The following is a 17855-nucleotide window of genomic DNA, read 5'->3' on the forward strand; positions in this document are numbered from 1 at the left end:
ATACGATTGTACATTTCTAAACACAATGCAGAAGTCTAGTAGTAAACATAAAGTAACCTACCTTTACTTGGTCAAACCGGGTATAGGAACATATACATGGTATATTGGTATCCTAAGCTAAAGACTCTTATTGGAAAAAGCAATTGTTTTAAAAGCCGCCCAACTGAGTTGAAACAAACCAAAACTACAGCAAGACATCACGCAAGAAATGGAGGTGCTTATCACGTTAGCGGATTTTAGCAGGAAAGTGAAGTGTGACGTAACAAATATCTATTACTTGACAATTTAATAAGCTGATCAGAATAAATACATAATGTTGTTAGATATACTTGTATTTTGGCATACCAGTGAAAATAAAGGTAATTCATAATACTCCAAAACGTTAAATCACTTCGGTACACACTTGCAGATACGGTGCAAATTTTAGTTAAAACTATAAGTCACTCATCACTTTAATTTAAACGTAGACTCTCGTAGAGTATGCTAAGATATTTCAAAAGTATTTATTTTCCTATTATGCAAACACTTTTGCTTTCCGACAAAGAGTCCTATGTTAGCGATAAATGTATTGCGTGCCTTGTTTTCTAGACTTTGAACTATAGGCTGTTTTGAAACCGTTTGGATTCCACTGATCATGGGAATAACAATGTTCGTCACGTCTACTAATCAAATGCGACATGAGATGTTAGTATAAATTGTGATTTATTTTTAAACTTGTAAAACGACATATGTCGCAATCATGCAGCATTACTTTCGCTTGAGCTGCTGAAATACAATAAATTAATATACCGGAATGTACACTAAATTAATATGCGGGCAAACAGTAAGCGATTTATAGCAAGAAAAACAAAGACTGTGTTATGGCAACTGTGTTTTATATAGCGATGCTTGCGTGACTGTGGTGAGAACGTTGAACTTTATGCGATGGTATTTAGGGCCATAAAAACGATTGCATATCTGAGCACTAACTCATATTCGAACAATATAGGGTTGGTCAATAATCAATGTATGCGCAATATATAACAAACTTTAAAAATGCGCCTCACGCAACTGCAGTATAAATGATAAAGAAACATGGAGGGCTTGAAAATGATTAACTTTTTGACGATGGAATAAACCACACCCAACAGTTTGAACAATTGACGCTTCAGTTAAATATTAACGATACAAAACTGACGATATGTGTTCACTCACTACACTCTGGAAGGTTAATCGCAAAAAAGGAATTTAGAACACACATATGACGTGTGCATTTTTGGCTGTAACCTGTCACTGGAAAATAAGGCGGGGTTAAAACATATTAGGTGACAAAGCTTTGTCTTTTCAAGGTCCACGCAATATAAACCTTCCAAGTTAACAGAAATGTAAACTGAATAGGCCGGAAAACGTTAAATATTTAAGAATTTAATTTAATTTAAAATACAAACACAAACGTCTTGTTTTATCGCGAATGTCTTTGGCGTTCCAGCACACAAATTTATAAAAATGAAAAGAAAATGGAATGGTAAAAGAGATAACGTTGAACGTATCAATCCAGATAGTTGTTGTGACCTCGACCGTTTCTCTGGAAATATAAAATAGTGGTAACCTAAGTTGGCAGATGTCATGTTGGTGTCAGTGGAAGATTTCATTAACATGCATAAATTAATAGTTATGTCAACCTATTTTTTTAAACCGTACTGCTGGTCGACGACCAAACCAATGAAATAACGACACAATTTGGGCCGTGTTTTAGAGGTACGTATGTCATATGTATGTCATAGCAGTATGGTGCAGTTACTGCTTGTCCTCCGTAATATACGAAGCTTGGATAATTGTATAATATAATACAAGAAACACTTATATGTACATGGTGTATCTATAGTTATACCTCATAGTGGGAGTCTGGTACATAACTTCTATTGTCGCTTGCGTTCGAGCCCTTGAAATGTAAACAGAGTTTATTGAATTTGTGAGTCAAGCTGGAAAGAACCCTTGTGTGTTTAATAGTTAGCCTTTCGAATTTCTATACCGAGGGAGGGTTGCGAAACAAAGTGTGTGGACCTTTAAAAATAGCTTTTTTCCTAGTATCATGCAATGTTTAACTTACTGGTATATATATTTAATAACGTATAAGCGATACTTATTATTGGTGTATTATATTCCACATCAAACCTAAAAAAGCTTTCATACCATTATACGTTTAATCTGTTCGTTAAATCAAATTTCAATGATTGTGCCTAAACAAACTTACCGCTCGCTCCGAAGGTGCATGACTGCGTCTTTTGTAATTCTCATCGTCGAAGTTCTAAGTAAAAAAATTAATGACGTTTATTTACTTACACAGCTCAAATGGTACGTAGCAATAACACTTACCAAGTTAGAAGGGACCGTGGCTCGCATATTTCCGTTGAATTTGTAGTTAAAAGTTTTCTGAAACGAAAGAACCCCAATAAATTTAAAGAAATGCTTTAAAATTTAAACAGCCACAAATATGCGTATAGAAGCGTGAGGAAAGATGACACACCTTTTCATTTTATTTTTTCGTCCCATGCATTTGGTAGTAAACAAAGGACATTGAAAGAATGATAAAACTGTAGCCTCATAACTGCCTTAGACCGTTATTAATTGTTTAAAACACGATCAGCTTATTACAGTTTTATGCGTTAAGGTCTTCCCCACCCCACTCACAACCTAAACATATATAAACAATTTTTAGGTCTTTACCAAAACGTTTTCAGTTGACTCCGGTATATTTCCTTTCTTGTCGTAGAATGGATTCTGAAAACAAAATTATCGTGTTTTTAATTACATATTTTACATATTTATAGTAAGGTGGGGGAAGGTGGGACACCTTTAGCACATAATATCTAAATATTCTAGTCGTGTTTTAAACAATTACTAACGGTCAATGGAAGTCGTGGGCATATAGTATTACAATTTCTTGAATGTTCTTTGTTTACTACTAAACGGGGCGAGAAAATATAGGTAAAGGGTGTCCCGTCTTCCCCCAGCCTACTGTATATTATAGTTTTTAAAAACATCTGCGTTATACGAGTCAAAAACAATATATTATACCTCGTGTAGCGTGGAGCTGTTGTTGCCATTTTGGTACGCTGCTGATTTTGATTTTTTGCTGCTCTTGCTTTTTGAAACGCACAGTGCGATAAGAACAGCGATTAAGATAAGTAGAAGAGACCCACCGACCGTAATAAACACGAGCAGCCAAGCTAAATACAAACGATATTTTAACCTTAATGGCATTTAAACGATATGTTTCATCTTTCCATCTACTTACGATCTCGGCAGTGTGTTCCAGAGAAACCAAACACACATTTGCATGATCCGGGCTGACCCACACATTCTCCAAACGGACCATTGCAGTCGGAGTCGGTATTGCAAATGTCAACTGTACATATAAAAAACGAAAGTTCCTTTAAGTGTTATGCAACTAGCATGGTGACATAATCAATGTTGCCATCTAGCAATACTTTATACAACATGCACTTTACTTTCTTTTTGAATATATACGACAACAAGGACTATATTAATCAAAAGCAACAAAAAGAAGGCACTTAGCAAGAATAATACCACTCTGGGATCAGTGTTAATAAAGGCACATAGCTGCTAATACCACCATACCGTTGACTAACAGTGATTTGTAATTAATAAATTAAAACAATTTAATATAAAAAAGTGGGCGTTAAGACAACACTTACGTTTACAATATTGACTATTCCCATCCATCGTTACATAACCTGGATTACATTTACAATTCAAACTTCCTTCAATAGTTGAACAACTTGTGGAAATTGTGTCGCAATATCCTTCATATTGATCGCATACGGCGACTGAATACGCTGTAATGGATGGAACTGTTTATTGCAGTGTATATTACTTGGGTAAGATTGGCTACTGATGTTATGGCACCCAACATCTTATATTTCCTTATCGTGATTTAAAAACCGCTTTTTTCGAGTCGTGTGATTGCAGTTATATATTTCTGTAAGTTTTCTTTGTTCACTACTAAATTATACGAAAAATTAGAATAAAAACTGTCCCATCTTACCCCACCCTATCAAGGTATGCGACCAATCAATTTAAACCAGTACATGGTTAATAAGTGGCCTTGTTTCGAATATATTACTATTTGTTTATAGTTTTTAAAGTGTTATTTTTTCAAATTGTTCCGTTGTTATTATCATAGATATAGTGGGTTTTTTAGCGGACTGTACTTTTGTGAAATTTTGTATGTAAAACTGAGAAGTATGTAACAGGATTTATAGGATTTTTTGAAAGAAATGTGAGAATACTTACTTCCAGATGCTTCGACGGTTGCTGTCTCATTTAGTGGCTGACTACCAACTACGCACCCATCAGGGCCGACTGAACAGGCATCCTGTTTTCAAAACATTTAAAAACTCTTTAACTGTGCTTTTGTATAATAATATTGTATGCCATACTCAATATGTACATAGCGTTAAATTATTTAGCATATAATGAAAACACATTAAATGGAGAATATTATAAGAGTAATGGACAAACTCATGCATAAATCGTGACGAGTTATTTCATGTAACATAGTATATTAGGATTTATATAAATGTCACTTACCAATCCATCCTGCATTGCTTTTTGTATGGTTTCAACACTCTCGGTTGATGTTGGTTTATATAGCAGAACATATGAGGCGAACGTGGCTGCTGTTACGTTGATATTATCAACATTAATATACCCGTTGGTGTTTTTGTAAATAGGATTAAGCTGCAACGTAAATTCGATTAGTTAAGTGTTTTTAATAGATGCCATGCGTTAAGGTTTATGACTTTTATGTAATTATAGTTTGTAAACATTTTCGCGTCACAAGGACTGTTTTATCATTACTATCTACTATACCATACAGTCAAAATGAACCAGTGTAATGACTTACAAAATCTTCAACTTCACTAATGCTTGCTTGTTTGGCTGAAGCTCTCATAAAACTCGAGCTGGCATACACTAATTGTCCACCGAATTGCAATGCTGTAAAATATTTTTATGAACACTCCACTTAACATAACACAGTTGCCATCAGAAGGCTTATATACCTGGTTCACATGATAGCGAGTCATTATAAAACCCAGGTTTGCACAGACATTCGAATGTCATATCAGTGATCTGGTTGCACCAACTACCAGGGTCCTTACACACGCTTGGTACTTGCTGGCACTGGTTCGCTGTAATAGGAATTTTCTGTAACACTTTAGTTGTTCTAATACGAAATAAATCAATTAAATTAAAAAAGTACGGGTATTTTGTGTAGGTGATGTTAAATATAATATAAAACACTTTACAATGTGTTTGCGTTCATTCAAAAACAGCATAGTGATTTTAGAAACAAAAATATTTTTTGCGCTTTTGCTGTACTCAAAAAACACTCGAGTTACGACTTTCTGTACGGAATCGCTGCGACTACATTTCGAAGATCCACTATAAAACATATTCGGCTTTAAATCAAAATTTGTAGTAATTGTGTGGCGGGGCTTCAGACCAGGTGCTACCTTCTGCCGATGTTGGCGTTGTAATCACAACTGACGGCTGAGTCGAACTTATTGTTTCTGTATTGCTTGTGGTATTTGTTGACAATTGTGGTTTACTGCTGTTGTTGTTGTCTGTGCTTGATGTTACAGTTGCTGAAACATTTGTCGGTGCCGTTGTGTTACTGCTGGGTGGAGGTGTTGAATTTGCCGAACTGTTTGACGGTGCACTTGAACTGCTTGTAGTATTATCTGTTATTGTAGCAGTAGCGCTAATGCTGGGTTGAGTAGTTGTAGCGGTGCTGTTGTTCGGTTGTGGTGACGGCATGACAGCCGTATCAGTTGACTTACTGACAGTCATAGTTGTTGTTGTTGTTGAATTCATTGTTGTTGCTTTGGAAACATCGGAAGTCAACAGAAGACAGAGGACAGACACAGCAATGACAACAATACGAAGCATTTTATCATAAACGTTTTAAACTTCTGCGCGTATATAGTGAAAGAGAGTTCTGTGTATGCTGCTGGAATTAAATCAAATTATTTCTAAATTCTATATTTAACACATTTTTAAATTCTATATTAAACACTGCTACTTTGCGTTCTTTCCTTTTTTGAAGTGAAGAAACGAATACCCAACCCAAACAACTTAGAAAACTAATAACTGACCCACAGAACAAAATGTATATATAGGCGACGTCGTAAAAGTTGAAATCATTAGTTAAACAGTGGTCTATTATACTCTTATGGTTGCCACGACCGCGCAATATTTGCTTAACGGTAAAGCCATATTTAAATTATCCGCAGTGTTTAGTGAAATGCAAACATAAAATTAAGAAGTAGATAATAGGTAAAGTATAGAATACGTTTTGTTATATATGTATATCTGGCATACGGGAACAAGAACGACCACCAAAAAAGTAACTGTAGTTATGATACTCGAAAATGTGCGATACTTTTGATTAAAGTTTTATTACATCATCGCTTTTCGTTCTTTGTTGACCGAGCCGTGTGTACCTCTGCTGACGTCATTCGGTTATGCTCTGTTTAAACACGTGAGATGTTTTGCGTAATAAATTGCACCAATAAAACGAGTCAGCGTGAAAAAAGCGCACACGCACAAACAATTCTAATGAAAAACGTTCGACTGTATGCATAGTGGGATGGGCTGACTTCGGAATTTACAAAGATCGCAAACTACGTCGAATCTTTCAAAATGTTTTATTTGTTGTTGTTTTAAAAAAATGTTTCTTTGACAAATTTACCAACACATTACACATGCATGTTTTTGCATTTACACTGTAATATCCAAACATCCTGATTGTATTTTAATCAGTTAACATCGGTTCCTAGAAGTCGTGGGGGTATAGTTTTATAATTCTTCTTTGTTGACTACTAAATGGATAGAGAAAATAGAAATAAAAGGTGTCTTATCTTTCCTCACCCTATACTGTATGTGAATTCCATTGAAAATAAAGCGCTTGATAACATTAATTACATGGAACGGGAAAGTGCCGCACTTGATATAGGATAGCGTATTTTTTAAACAAGCTTTAATATTTTAAACATAACTATTCCTATACAGTTGATAGTTCATATTTATACTTTCATGTAGTTTCGCTTGGTTTACAAAGAACGGAACCGCAGGCATCAAACCACACCGACGCAATAGTTTTCTGTTTTAACGACTCGTTTTATGGACAGGCGTTTTATGTAACAATGCTGTTCGAAACGAACAAGGCTAATATTTGAGAACGATTCTTTACTGGTTTCAGGAAATCGATATTGAAATACATAGGTAGATGTCAGGTTATACAATAACTCTTTTAATACGACTCTATATAACAAATTGTTCTTATACTATAAGGCTATATAGTATCACACCTTTGAAATAACTGTCATTAAACACTGTTGTCAGCAAAACCTGGGCAAAACCACTGCTTTAGATAAATGAGCCAGTTTTCATACCACCGGTGTTTGGTTTTTATATTTAAACGGTTTGAAGCCAACATAGACTAGCCAGATTCAATTCCAGGTACAAAAAATATGCTAGCAGTAAAGTATCAAAAATAGTGACCGCTTTAAATAATTTTAAAAGTGAAAATAAAATGATATACAAAAGTAATGCACTTGCTGTAGTGTACGGAGCAGATATAGAATATTGTATAGTGTATTAAATAATAGACAGAAAAATGTTACAGTATTATTCGACAGCATTTTAATTTGTTCCGACTTACCCTCTGTATTTTAAAATGGGACACCTTTTACCTCTATTTTCTTGCCCCGTTTAGTAGTGAACAAAGAACATTCAAAAAATTATAAAACTATATGCCCATGACTTCCATTGACCGTTAGTAATTGTTTAAAACACGATCAGGATATTTAGATATTATGTGCTAAAGGTATCCCATCTTCTCCCACCCTACTATATAAAGTATAACATGTAATATATATAAGAAAGCGGCAATGTTTCCGCAGCAATGTTTTAAAATGCACTTTACATGACTTGACCAAAAAATAAAGTATGAATTCATATTTTCTTACCGTCGTCTCCGCTTCCGACCCCACTCTGCGCCAAAGTTTGACAGATAAAGTTGACCAGCAATAAAATGCACGTTCCTTTAATTTTCTTGTTCATTATTTTGTATAGAAATTTAGAAGCAGGTAGAAAGTTTTAGTAATTGTCTCTGCGTAAGAAAAGTCAGCGCGTGTTAGTTTTATATTTAAATTTTTTTAAAAATATTCAGAACGCGAAATAAGCTACTTCCTTCTGAACTACTTCTAAATTATCTATATTTATATTCACTTAAGAAAATACTGCACACATTTGTTATATAATCGTGTCGTTAGTTTCCGCCCACTTTTAACAGAAAAAAATGTATCTTAACCCGAACTGAAAAATAAGAGAATGCTATTCACGACTTCACCACATATTTATTACTTCTGTTCTCCTACCATCGCGGGCTATATGAGAATGACAAAATCACGAGTGCCCAGAGTATATATATAGGAGATTAAAACTGAACTACGCACACATTCGAGCGCTACAGAGTCCTCGACAATATTGGTTTATTAATATTGTTAGTTATTACCCCTAAACCATGTTTAACCCAATATAAGTTTCACCGCAAATAAGTTTTCCGTTTATTTGTTGACCATAAACCTGACACGATAAACGCATTATATAGTAGGATTGGGGAAGATGGGACACCTTTAGCACATGATATTTAAATATCCAAATCGTATTTTAAACAATAACCAATGGTCTATATGGGAGTCGTGAGGATACGGTTTTATAATTCTTTGAATGTTCTTTGTTAACTACCAAATGCGACGAGAAAATAGAATGAAAAAGTGTGCCATCTTCCCCCACACTTTTATACTGAAAAAGGTGTCCCATCTTCCCCCACGCTACTATACAGACGAAATTTAAGTTAAATTGTAGATTTAAATAAATGGCGTTAAAATTTATTGCTATACAACGTAACTACACTATACACTACAAAGAAATTCGTAACAGAAACGTGTGCAGTTTAGATTTATTTATCTATATCAATCATTTTTAGTTGTAAAATATCTAATTACGTTTTTACCTTAAAACCTTAGATTGTTATAAATGAAACCAAGACTCTCATAGACACCTTTGCATTTATTTAGTAGTAAGCATACATGTAATGGACGTATTATAACCAATTATTTGGTGCTGTATCTGTAACATTGTTTTACATTCAAACATTACGTTAATTGGCCCAGATAAGCAGAACTATTACGTAATTCGTATGTGTAATTTGACCACGTGATATGATTAAGCGTTATGTACATACCAAAGCAATTAAAAGCACTCGTGAGTGTGCCAAGCATAGCAAGATTACGCGCTTGCGTATACTGGAGAAATGACTTTCGTATTGCTGGGCATTGCACTGTTAGTACGTCAATACAAGCATAGTTGGTATACTCACATGCTTGTAATTGTGACAGAAATATATTCGTTGTTAGCTTTGCAATAGTCATCAGAAATGATTAACACATCTTGCATTTTAACATTAAACTAACCGTGTCAACTGTCAACAAATCAACCGATTTGGGTTCACACAAATCAACAATTAAACGAATTAAAAGGTATAGAAAAACGTATCGTCCCGACAATTTACGTCAGAATTGGACTTGAGGTTTATAATTTTAAAACTGAGAAATGAATTGTTTATGCGGGTTTGAAATGATGAAAAGAGTTACGTAATTGTTTTTATTTTCTTTCACTTTACTTTCAAACGTTATTTAATATTTTACCGTTTATCGAATGTTCGCTTTTTGATAGATTTAAAAATAAGGTATATTACTTAATCACAGTCATTAATTATTTCGCACGGCCTATCTCACTTTGTATACCCGTCTTCCCCCATAACTATATTTAAACACTAATAGTTTTTCAATACAATGGTTTATTTCTTAACAAGATCAACTATGGGGTCGACATGTTCAATAGCACTCAACCAAGTGGTGCTGTTCCATTACAGCTTACAAAGGAAGTTGCTCCAAGCCCAACATAAGTTCACCTGGAATACAGAAATGGTTAATTGCATTAGACATGAACAAATATTAACCTATTAATTATGAGTGGCGTGGCTACAACACCCAGTTTTAATATGCTTGCGAGTTAACATGTATTTGTAAGTTTATAGGTTGTTTATATACTTTTTTCATTACTTTTATGTAACAGGTTACCCATTAGAGAAACCATAATGGACCGTTTATTGGAGCAATTTTAAATAATTCACTTACTTAGTTCAGCATCTTCGTTTTCCATTTCCTGGGACAAGGATTCCATGGCATCAGCTGTAATGTAAACTTAGTTAAAATGGTATGAATCCCCACATAAGATACTTTTATACGTGCTGCTGCATATGATGTATGGGACACTTTGTGCCCTTTTATCATAAAGACTTACAGTCCGCGTTTTGCTTGTAGGCCCACGCGTCCGCTTTTTGCTTGTACGGCCACGCGTCCGCTTTTTGCTTGTACGGCCACGCGTCCGCTTTTTGCTTGTATGGCCACGCGTCCGCTTTTTGCTTGTACGGCCATGCGTCTTTTTGCTTGAACGACAAGGCGGTTTCGACGAGAACAAGGAGACCAACAAGGGTCAGGAGAAATACGGCTGAGTTATTCATCTGTAAAAAAATATATATATGTAAAACAACTACTATATACATTACAAAGTAAAAACCAATTTCTATTGTATATAACGCATTTATGTAACATTCTACTATATAGCTGGTGCTCGATTTGGCAACGTGTCTGCGCCTATTTAAGGTACAAGGCACTGCTGCGTCGAACGAATATTCATCATCGTATATATACCTTTATTGCCTGGGAACTTTTCTGCAGCGCCTTCTCATATGCAAGATAGCAGGAAATTACAATATAATTTTTAATCTTTTGTTCAATTTTATTCCTGCCTCGTAGTTTCCGATAACAGAAAACTCCTAAAATATTTTCATTGTTGGTTGCTGGGAACTTAATAATGTTACGAAAACACAAAACACCAATAACTATTATATCCCGCCAACCAAGGATACGCGATTATTATTGTCGTTTGTTTGCTGCTGGGAACGGAATCAAAATAATCAGCAAACCGGCTTTTCCAACACAATAGCTTTAACTCTTTGTTATTCCCTTCCTTCAAATGATTATTCCACCATAGCTGTTTTCGGTGTCCGACAAAAGCAATGATTGGCTTTTTCCCTGCAGCTTATACCGGGAGTTAAAAAAATACATTTTTCCGTGGGAACGCTCGGTTTTAATGCAATTTCTCTTTAACAGTTGTGTTTAGTCAAACTCTACTTTTAAAAATGGTTAAATGCCAGTCCAAAACTGATTATGAAACGCTGCAGTTTATTTAATAATCGGAAATTGCTTTATGTTGTATTTATTGCAATATATAATAAAAGAAAATTGCACAATATCAGTCCAAAAGGTAATACAGTACGTGTATAAAAAATGTAACACTGTGTATACGATTGTGGCATAACATGTTCTGGTTTCCGACTATCCCGCTGTGTGGTTGCAGGTAGCTCTTGGCTGCAGTGGAACACACTTGCAGAAAGCAGGCAGGTCCAACTCAACTGTGGAACCAGTGCGTGGTGTCACAACAACGGTGCGCCGGACCGCAACGCCTTTAATTTCTGGTAACGCTTGACAAGTGATTGGGTTGTAACAGGTTCTGCTGCAAGCGACAATGCTGATGTACGCCTCTTCCAAATTTCGGCACACCAAAGTAATTTGGCGCCACCTGGCGACAGCTTCATAGTGCGTTGTGCTGCTATGTACGCTGCATCCGTACTGGCGAAGAGACCTGCACAATCGAAGTAATACTTGTAAGTGGAAATGTGTAAACAACCCTTGCCTATTTTTTTTCGTTAGCTTGTTAATTATAGTAACATGTAACAGTAACATCGAATGAATTACCCAATCAGCAGTTAAAGAATTAATGAAACTTGCTTTATCCTCGAGCGGCCGGAAAACGACAGTCGTTATAACACAGGCGTGTTACCATGTATGCTGTACAGTTGTTAGTGATTGTTTTTTTTCTGTGGGGTTAATAATTTAAACAACCGATTAGTGACCACCGGGTTGAAGCAATTGTCGTTAATTGCCCAGGAACACATACCCCCGCAAAGGTAGCAGAGAGGAGCCTTGAGCCCTCCCCTCTGGGTTAGTGGCAAGCGCGCACTATGCCACACCGCCAGACGATAAACAAACAAGTATTACAATACTGTTTCAAATTGATTTATACATTAACACAGGTTTTGCTATACGCCGTTTCAGTTTCATTACCTTCTGTCTCTGCCAGAAACACTTCTTGCCACTCGTTTAAACATTTCTCCCTTTGTCTCTTCTTTAGAGCATACAGATGCCACCAAGGCGAATATAACGACAAGAATACACGCCTGAAATATATATATATATATATATATATATATATAGGTAAGACTGCATTCCCGTCTCGTTTGTCTTCCGGATGTATTGTTTAATAAGCAGGTGTGGAATGCAATATACAGATATTTCTCTCAAACACAATTTATAATAGTAATATAATACTAATATGCCTAGAGGTCAGAAGTTATCGTATTGTATAAGTATGGTGGGGAAAGACGGGACACCTTTAGCACATAACATCCAAATATATTGATCGTGTTATAACCAATTAACAACGGCCGTCTATATAGTCGTGAGGATACAGGTTTACAATTCTTTAAATGTTCTTTGTTTATTACCAAATGGGACGAGAAAATAGAATGATAATGTGTCCCATCTTCCCCCATCCTACTATATAAAGTAATGTAACTTTTAAACGACATATTTAACACGAATGGAACAATAATTGCAGATATTGTTTATACAAGTGGAACGAATGAACGATTAAATGTTGCAGATAATATAACAATGAGTTTTATTATATAGTAGGATGGGGGAAATTGGGACACCTTTAGCACCTAATATCCGAATATGGGAGTTGTGAGGATACGGGTTTATAATTATTTAAATGTTCTTTGTTTAATACCAAATGGGACGAGAAAATAAAATGAAAAGGTGTCCCATCTTCCCCCACCTTACTATATATAGGTTGGGTCCAAGACCAAAGCGTGCCAGGGTCCCGGTACATGCGACTTACCTCCAAATTAAACTTTTACCTCGTCTAACTACATGCAATTCAACGCGTTAATAGCACGCATTACAATTAGTTACCATACAGGTAGTAAGATACATGCCCTTACCTTAAAATGCATTTTATTTGTTCTTCGTTCGTCTTCGATGACTTGATCGTTCTCTTATTTGCTTTTTGCTTAGACTCCATCATTATGCAAACATGCATCGTTTTTATTTACACTTTAAAACCTGCCCGATACAAATACCGCATTATCTTTACGCATGATAGAATCTCCATAAATCGGTTTTCACCAGGGGAATTCCCAGCGCCGCTACAATATCTAGCGCGCATTACGATCGACGTTACAACGTTCCATCACCACTGTGGTGATGAGGCAGATACCTTTGATCATTAAAACACCGAAACAGAATTACGTAATATTATTGGATATTCAAAATGTTTTTCACGCATGACTGGTTCGACATCTTGGCTTTTTATAAAGTTTTTTTTTTCTGTTTAACTTTAACCTAAACAGGGAATATTTCGTTATGATTATTAGTTCGGCACTGCTTTGTTTAAACACAATAATGTAATGTAAAATGAACCATATGTAAATAAAGTCATGTTACGTAATAGAGAGTTGCGCGCAAGAGCGCGTTCATTTATAATAAAGAGAAAGCGGCGAATCTTTAACTCGATGGAGAAAACTTCTCTCCTGTTCAAACAAAGCACTACGTCACAAAAGACAACTAAAAACCCAATTCGCATCTGGTGGACGACTTTGCTTGCGCTCATCGAAGAATGACAATGTGGTATAAAACAAGTTACGTAAACTTCTCCGTAATTTCCGAGTGATTTTCCAAAGATTTTGTTTGGATGCGAAAAGATTATGAATGAACCAAAGCTACCTTTGTGCGGATTTAGTTACCACATGACGTAAACCTGCAAAAGGAACCGCAAGTGTATATAACTGTTAATGAACGGTGATTGAAACTTCTTAAATTAGAAGTTGATGTTGTCAAAAAAATTTGAAAACATTACTATCCGTTACCTTACTAGGTTATACAGAAACTGAGATAATATTGCATACAAGTTAACTAAAAGTACACGTTCTGTGTGGTTTATTTAGTACGGTAAAACATGCGGGTTATATTGAGATTTAAGTCAGAATTACCCCATGGCCCACTCTGTTACAATCCATTAACCAAGTTTATATGTGACTTTATCAATAAAATATGAAAACCAACATATGATTGAAATAACATTTACATAATTACGTAAAATTTAATCCGCCCTAACTTTGCGACGCGCGACCATGATACGCGAGTTCAACAGTGTGCTGCTGATGTGTTGTCGAGAGCGGGGAAACCCCGAACGGTACAGATCGCTCGGAAAGTTATGCTTATGTTTCTTCGGTCCAATACTACAGTGTTGGGAATAGGAAATACAACTACCGACGGTTAAAAACAGTCATCAGGGGCAACATGGAATATTCATCAGTTCAAACATCGAGCAAAGAGCAAGACTCGAAAACGATTACTAAAGCGTCAGAATATATACGAAAGATATACCAAGCATGTTTAAGCCAACAAAAGCAATTAAAATTGTAGCATTATTGTTGATCATATCAACAGTGGCGTCTTCAACAAGCAGCAGAAGATTGAAAAAGAAATTTATGAGCCAGCTGCACAAAACTGATCAAACGTTTCTTAAAAACCACATCCGCAAGGTAAGTTACATGGTTATTATAGACTATACTATGACAATAATTAGTGCGTTTTCCCTAAGTCTTGTACGTATTTCATAGTGTTTTATAATGCACCTTACTCGACATTTTCTATGACAGTACGCCAATAACAAAACAAACATATTAAATAAACTTAACATCATAGGTCAAAGAACACGGGTGGAATAGAGAAGATTCGTTTGCCCGTTGGAGGGAGGTTTCTCTGCAGTGCAAGAACTTGGAGATTGACGTCATACCTTCTGTTATTTGCGACCGGAGATGCATTAATCCTAACACTTGCAAACCAATCAAAGGCATGAAGGTGGTGCCGGTAATAAGGACTGTATCAGTTCGTGAAAGAGGCCAAACGACAGGCACAATTGAACTTGACATTCCGGTGTCATGTCACTGCGTTGCGAAGAGAGGACGAAACACTTGCCAACATAAAAACAAACGTCGATCGAAAGGAAGATAGCGTCGACATCGAACATCTCGCTATCATGGGCGAAAGATTATGTTTTATGTCGATAAAAAACGTAATATTTATTTATTTTTGCACATTTATGATGCTTACACATGTCGAATACAAAAACACTGTGAATACTGTATAATAATGACCCTAAATGAAAGACATTGTTGCTTAGAGTCAGATCAAGTCTAAAAAAGATTTCGAGTTTTTAGATGTATTACTCAACAGCATATACTTTCTGTATTAATATGGTCGTTTTAACGTTTCAAGGAGAGTTCATTTTGTATTGCTTTGAAACACAAGCTGCTTCTAAAATATATATGGCGATCTTCGTTAAATGAAGTTTTTATCATTAATATTATTTTGTTTACGATTTGTTTTTATAACTAAGCCTATAGCGGTGAAAACCATATACAAATGCTACATAAATAGGTGTACACGATAAAAAAACTGAAAAAAGCTAGAATTGAGTACAAAAGTACTTTGCTGGGAAAACTATGCGAGCGAATAATGTGTCACATATTGTGCATTAGGTAAAAAAATAGACCATTTTAATGTACCTTAGAAATCGAACTGATGCTCGTAACACAAGCCTACGGAAAATTACTCTGAAGTTTGGGTTCATAAAATTTAAATTGCACAGAGAGTTATTTTTACTCACGCCGTCAGTGTACACGTGTAGTATTGTGTGTCATTGTAAGAGCAGTTCCCGTATATGAAAGCATACACGTGTGACCGACTTTAACAATGGATTATAGGAATATGATAATCAAACACCGTAAGCTAAATACCTTTTAAAACCGGGGTTCCGCATGGAGCAGTCCAGAATTTTTTTCATAATTTAAACAGTTTTCCGCCAAAAACAACTGAATATTTTCCATTTTTAATTTCCTGGTATATATCACAAAATTGGTTAGTTTCAAGCTATATTATCAACCCATGGAAAGCTTAGATACTCCTTGTTTCGATTATCGGTAAAGGTACAGGTCTGTCAGGGGAATACCCACCGACGTTTCACTCTGCTATGATGTCATTCATTAACCAGCAAGTTCCGCATCCTCGCGGCACTACTCGTATAATATTATATTATTATATATATATACATTTTGATGTAACAAAAAAATTCCAAAAAATGCCTAATGTAGTCAATAAATTCTAAAAAAATTATACAGTTTTTATTTATTCAATATTTTGTTTCTTCTAAAAAAAACTTAGGTAGACAAAAATTAAACAGGGAAACCCGGGAATTTTTATTCATTACCACGTTCGCGTTAGATACGATGATGATAGTATATTAGATAGAAGGGTACCTGTCGTCTATAAAATATTTTATATCGCCACCAAGTATTTGGTATCGCCAGAAAATATTTTGATTTCCCACAAAATATTGGTAAGACGCTACTCCATTTTAATAGAAAGTATATTTGACAATTCAGTTCTGTTGCTTTATTGTTAACATTAGTTTTGTTTATAGCAGATAAGCTTCCACTGCTTAAAACACAGACTGAAAACAAATAGAGCGATTTGCGATTTAAATAAATGAGTTTTTTTATCGTAAATATTATTTTGTGTACAGTTTGTTCTTATAGCTAAGCATAGACGAGCGATTTGGCAATTATATAAAAATGCTACACAAACAGGTGTACACGAAAATGCAAATTGAAGAACCTTTAAAAAATCGAAACTATCCAAGCGAATGCTGTGTCGCACATTGTGCATTGGGGTAAACTGAACACTTTTTTTTCAATTATTTAAAAGTAGCATTTCGACTAATTAAGAAATTGCACATATTTTCATAAAACATTGCTACGGAAAATTACACTGTAGTTTGGGTTTATAAGTTTCAAACTGCAGAGAGTTATTTTTACTCACGCCGTCAGTGTACACGTGTAGTATTGTGTGTCGTTGTAAGAGCAGTTCCCGTATATGAAAGCATACACGTGTGACTTTAACAATGGATTAGGAATATGATGATCAAACACCGTAGTTATAAAGCTGAATACCTTTTTAAAAACCGACGTTCCGCATGGAGTTGTCCAGACAAATTTTCCATAATTAAAACCATTTACAAATGTCCCACAGCACACGTGTGGCATCTAAACAAAACCATTCACTCTAATAAACAGGCAACGGATTTTTTTTCTCTATTGTTTAAAACTAAACGACGCCGGCTTAAATCGCAATTAACCCAATACAGGAATATTTAAATATCATTATACAAAACATATTATATATTTAAATATAATAATGACATCGACACGAGTATACATGTTTGTAAAATATTTATTGCAAAATATAAATTTCAGTGAACTATGTATAAAAGATAAGACACATTTATAGCACAATAAATAGTTAGTTGACGTTAAAAGTACAATGTAAAGTAAGGCAACATGAGTTGTAGTTCACAATAAAATTTTGTTTAGTATTTTTATACAGCAATATTTGAGACGTTTAGTATTTTACGATCTGTTCCTTCTTCTGTTGTTTTTACTACAAGTTTTCTTCGCAACACAGTTACAAGAC

At 35.2% G+C, this 17855-nt stretch overlaps 3 protein-coding genes across 4 annotated transcripts; all 3 read right to left on the reverse strand.

Annotated features, from left to right (window-relative positions):
* Positions 1-684: 684 nt before the first annotated feature.
* LOC100182274 (mucin-13) lies at positions 685-8200 on the reverse strand. Of its 2 annotated transcripts, none has more exons than XM_026834652.1 (13): positions 8037-8200; positions 5067-5195; positions 4910-5001; positions 4594-4743; positions 4297-4378; positions 3699-3839; positions 3278-3388; positions 3058-3209; positions 2707-2760; positions 2356-2412; positions 2234-2287; positions 1871-1921; positions 685-1564 (listed from the first exon to the last, which is right to left on the reverse strand). In XM_026834652.1, the coding sequence occupies exons 1-13, from the start codon at positions 8128-8130 to the stop codon at positions 1529-1531; spliced, it is 1203 nt and encodes a 400-aa protein (XP_026690453.1). In that variant the 5' UTR covers positions 8131-8200; the 3' UTR covers positions 685-1528. The 2 variants fall into 2 exon arrangements, with proteins under 2 accessions (XP_026690453.1, XP_002127870.1); XM_002127834.4 differs by lacking the exon at positions 8037-8200 and adding an exon at positions 5520-7057.
* A 1713-nt stretch (positions 8201-9913) lies between these two features.
* LOC100186987 lies at positions 9914-10794 on the reverse strand. Its single transcript, XM_018814841.1, has 3 exons — positions 10438-10794; positions 10272-10325; positions 9914-10045 (listed from the first exon to the last, which is right to left on the reverse strand). The coding sequence occupies exons 1-3, from the start codon at positions 10697-10699 to the stop codon at positions 10008-10010; spliced, it is 354 nt and encodes a 117-aa protein (XP_018670386.1). The 5' UTR covers positions 10700-10794; the 3' UTR covers positions 9914-10007.
* Positions 10795-11584: 790 nt separating this feature from the next.
* LOC113474472 lies at positions 11585-13584 on the reverse strand. Its single transcript, XM_026835707.1, has 3 exons — positions 13265-13584; positions 12324-12436; positions 11585-11841 (listed from the first exon to the last, which is right to left on the reverse strand). Exons 1-3 carry the CDS (start codon positions 13360-13362, stop codon positions 11633-11635), a joined length of 420 nt encoding a protein of 139 aa, XP_026691508.1. The 5' UTR covers positions 13363-13584; the 3' UTR covers positions 11585-11632.
* Positions 13585-17855: the final 4271 nt, after the last annotated feature.

Source organism: Ciona intestinalis, chromosome 1 (genome assembly GCF_000224145.3).
Source record: "Ciona intestinalis chromosome 1, KH, whole genome shotgun sequence".
In the NCBI taxonomy this organism is placed as follows: Eukaryota; Metazoa; Chordata; class Ascidiacea; order Phlebobranchia; family Cionidae; genus Ciona; species Ciona intestinalis.

Excerpts from the sequence above, each read along its gene's own strand:
- LOC100186987 (XM_018814841.1), bottom strand. The coding sequence starts at position 10,699 with ATGTATATAGTAGTTGTTTTACATATATATATTTTTTTACAGATGAAT. Across the intron at positions 10,326-10,437 it reads CTACAAGCAAAACGCGGACT|CTGATGCCATGGAATCCTTG; the intron begins GTAAGTCTTTAT and ends TTTACATTACAG. Across the intron at positions 10,046-10,271 it reads AAACGAAGATGCTGAACTAA|GTGAACTTATGTTGGGCTTG; the intron begins GTAAGTGAATTA and ends TCTGTATTCCAG.
- LOC113474472 (XM_026835707.1), bottom strand. The coding sequence starts at position 13,362 with ATGCATGTTTGCATAATGATGGAGTCTAAGCAAAAAGCAAATAAGAGA. Across the intron at positions 12,437-13,264 it reads CAAATAAAATGCATTTTAAG|GCGTGTATTCTTGTCGTTAT; the intron begins GTAAGGGCATGT and ends TATATATTTCAG. Across the intron at positions 11,842-12,323 it reads GTTTCTGGCAGAGACAGAAG|GTCTCTTCGCCAGTACGGAT; the intron begins GTAATGAAACTG and ends TCGATTGTGCAG.
- LOC100182274 (XM_002127834.4), bottom strand. The coding sequence starts at position 5,955 with ATGCTTCGTATTGTTGTCATTGCTGTGTCTGTCCTCTGTCTTCTGTTG. Across the intron at positions 5,002-5,066 it reads CTCGCTATCATGTGAACCAG|CATTGCAATTCGGTGGACAA; the intron begins GTATATAAGCCT and ends AATATTTTACAG. Across the intron at positions 3,840-4,296 it reads AACCGTCGAAGCATCTGGAA|CGTATTCAGTCGCCGTATGC; the intron begins GTAAGTATTCTC and ends CATCCATTACAG.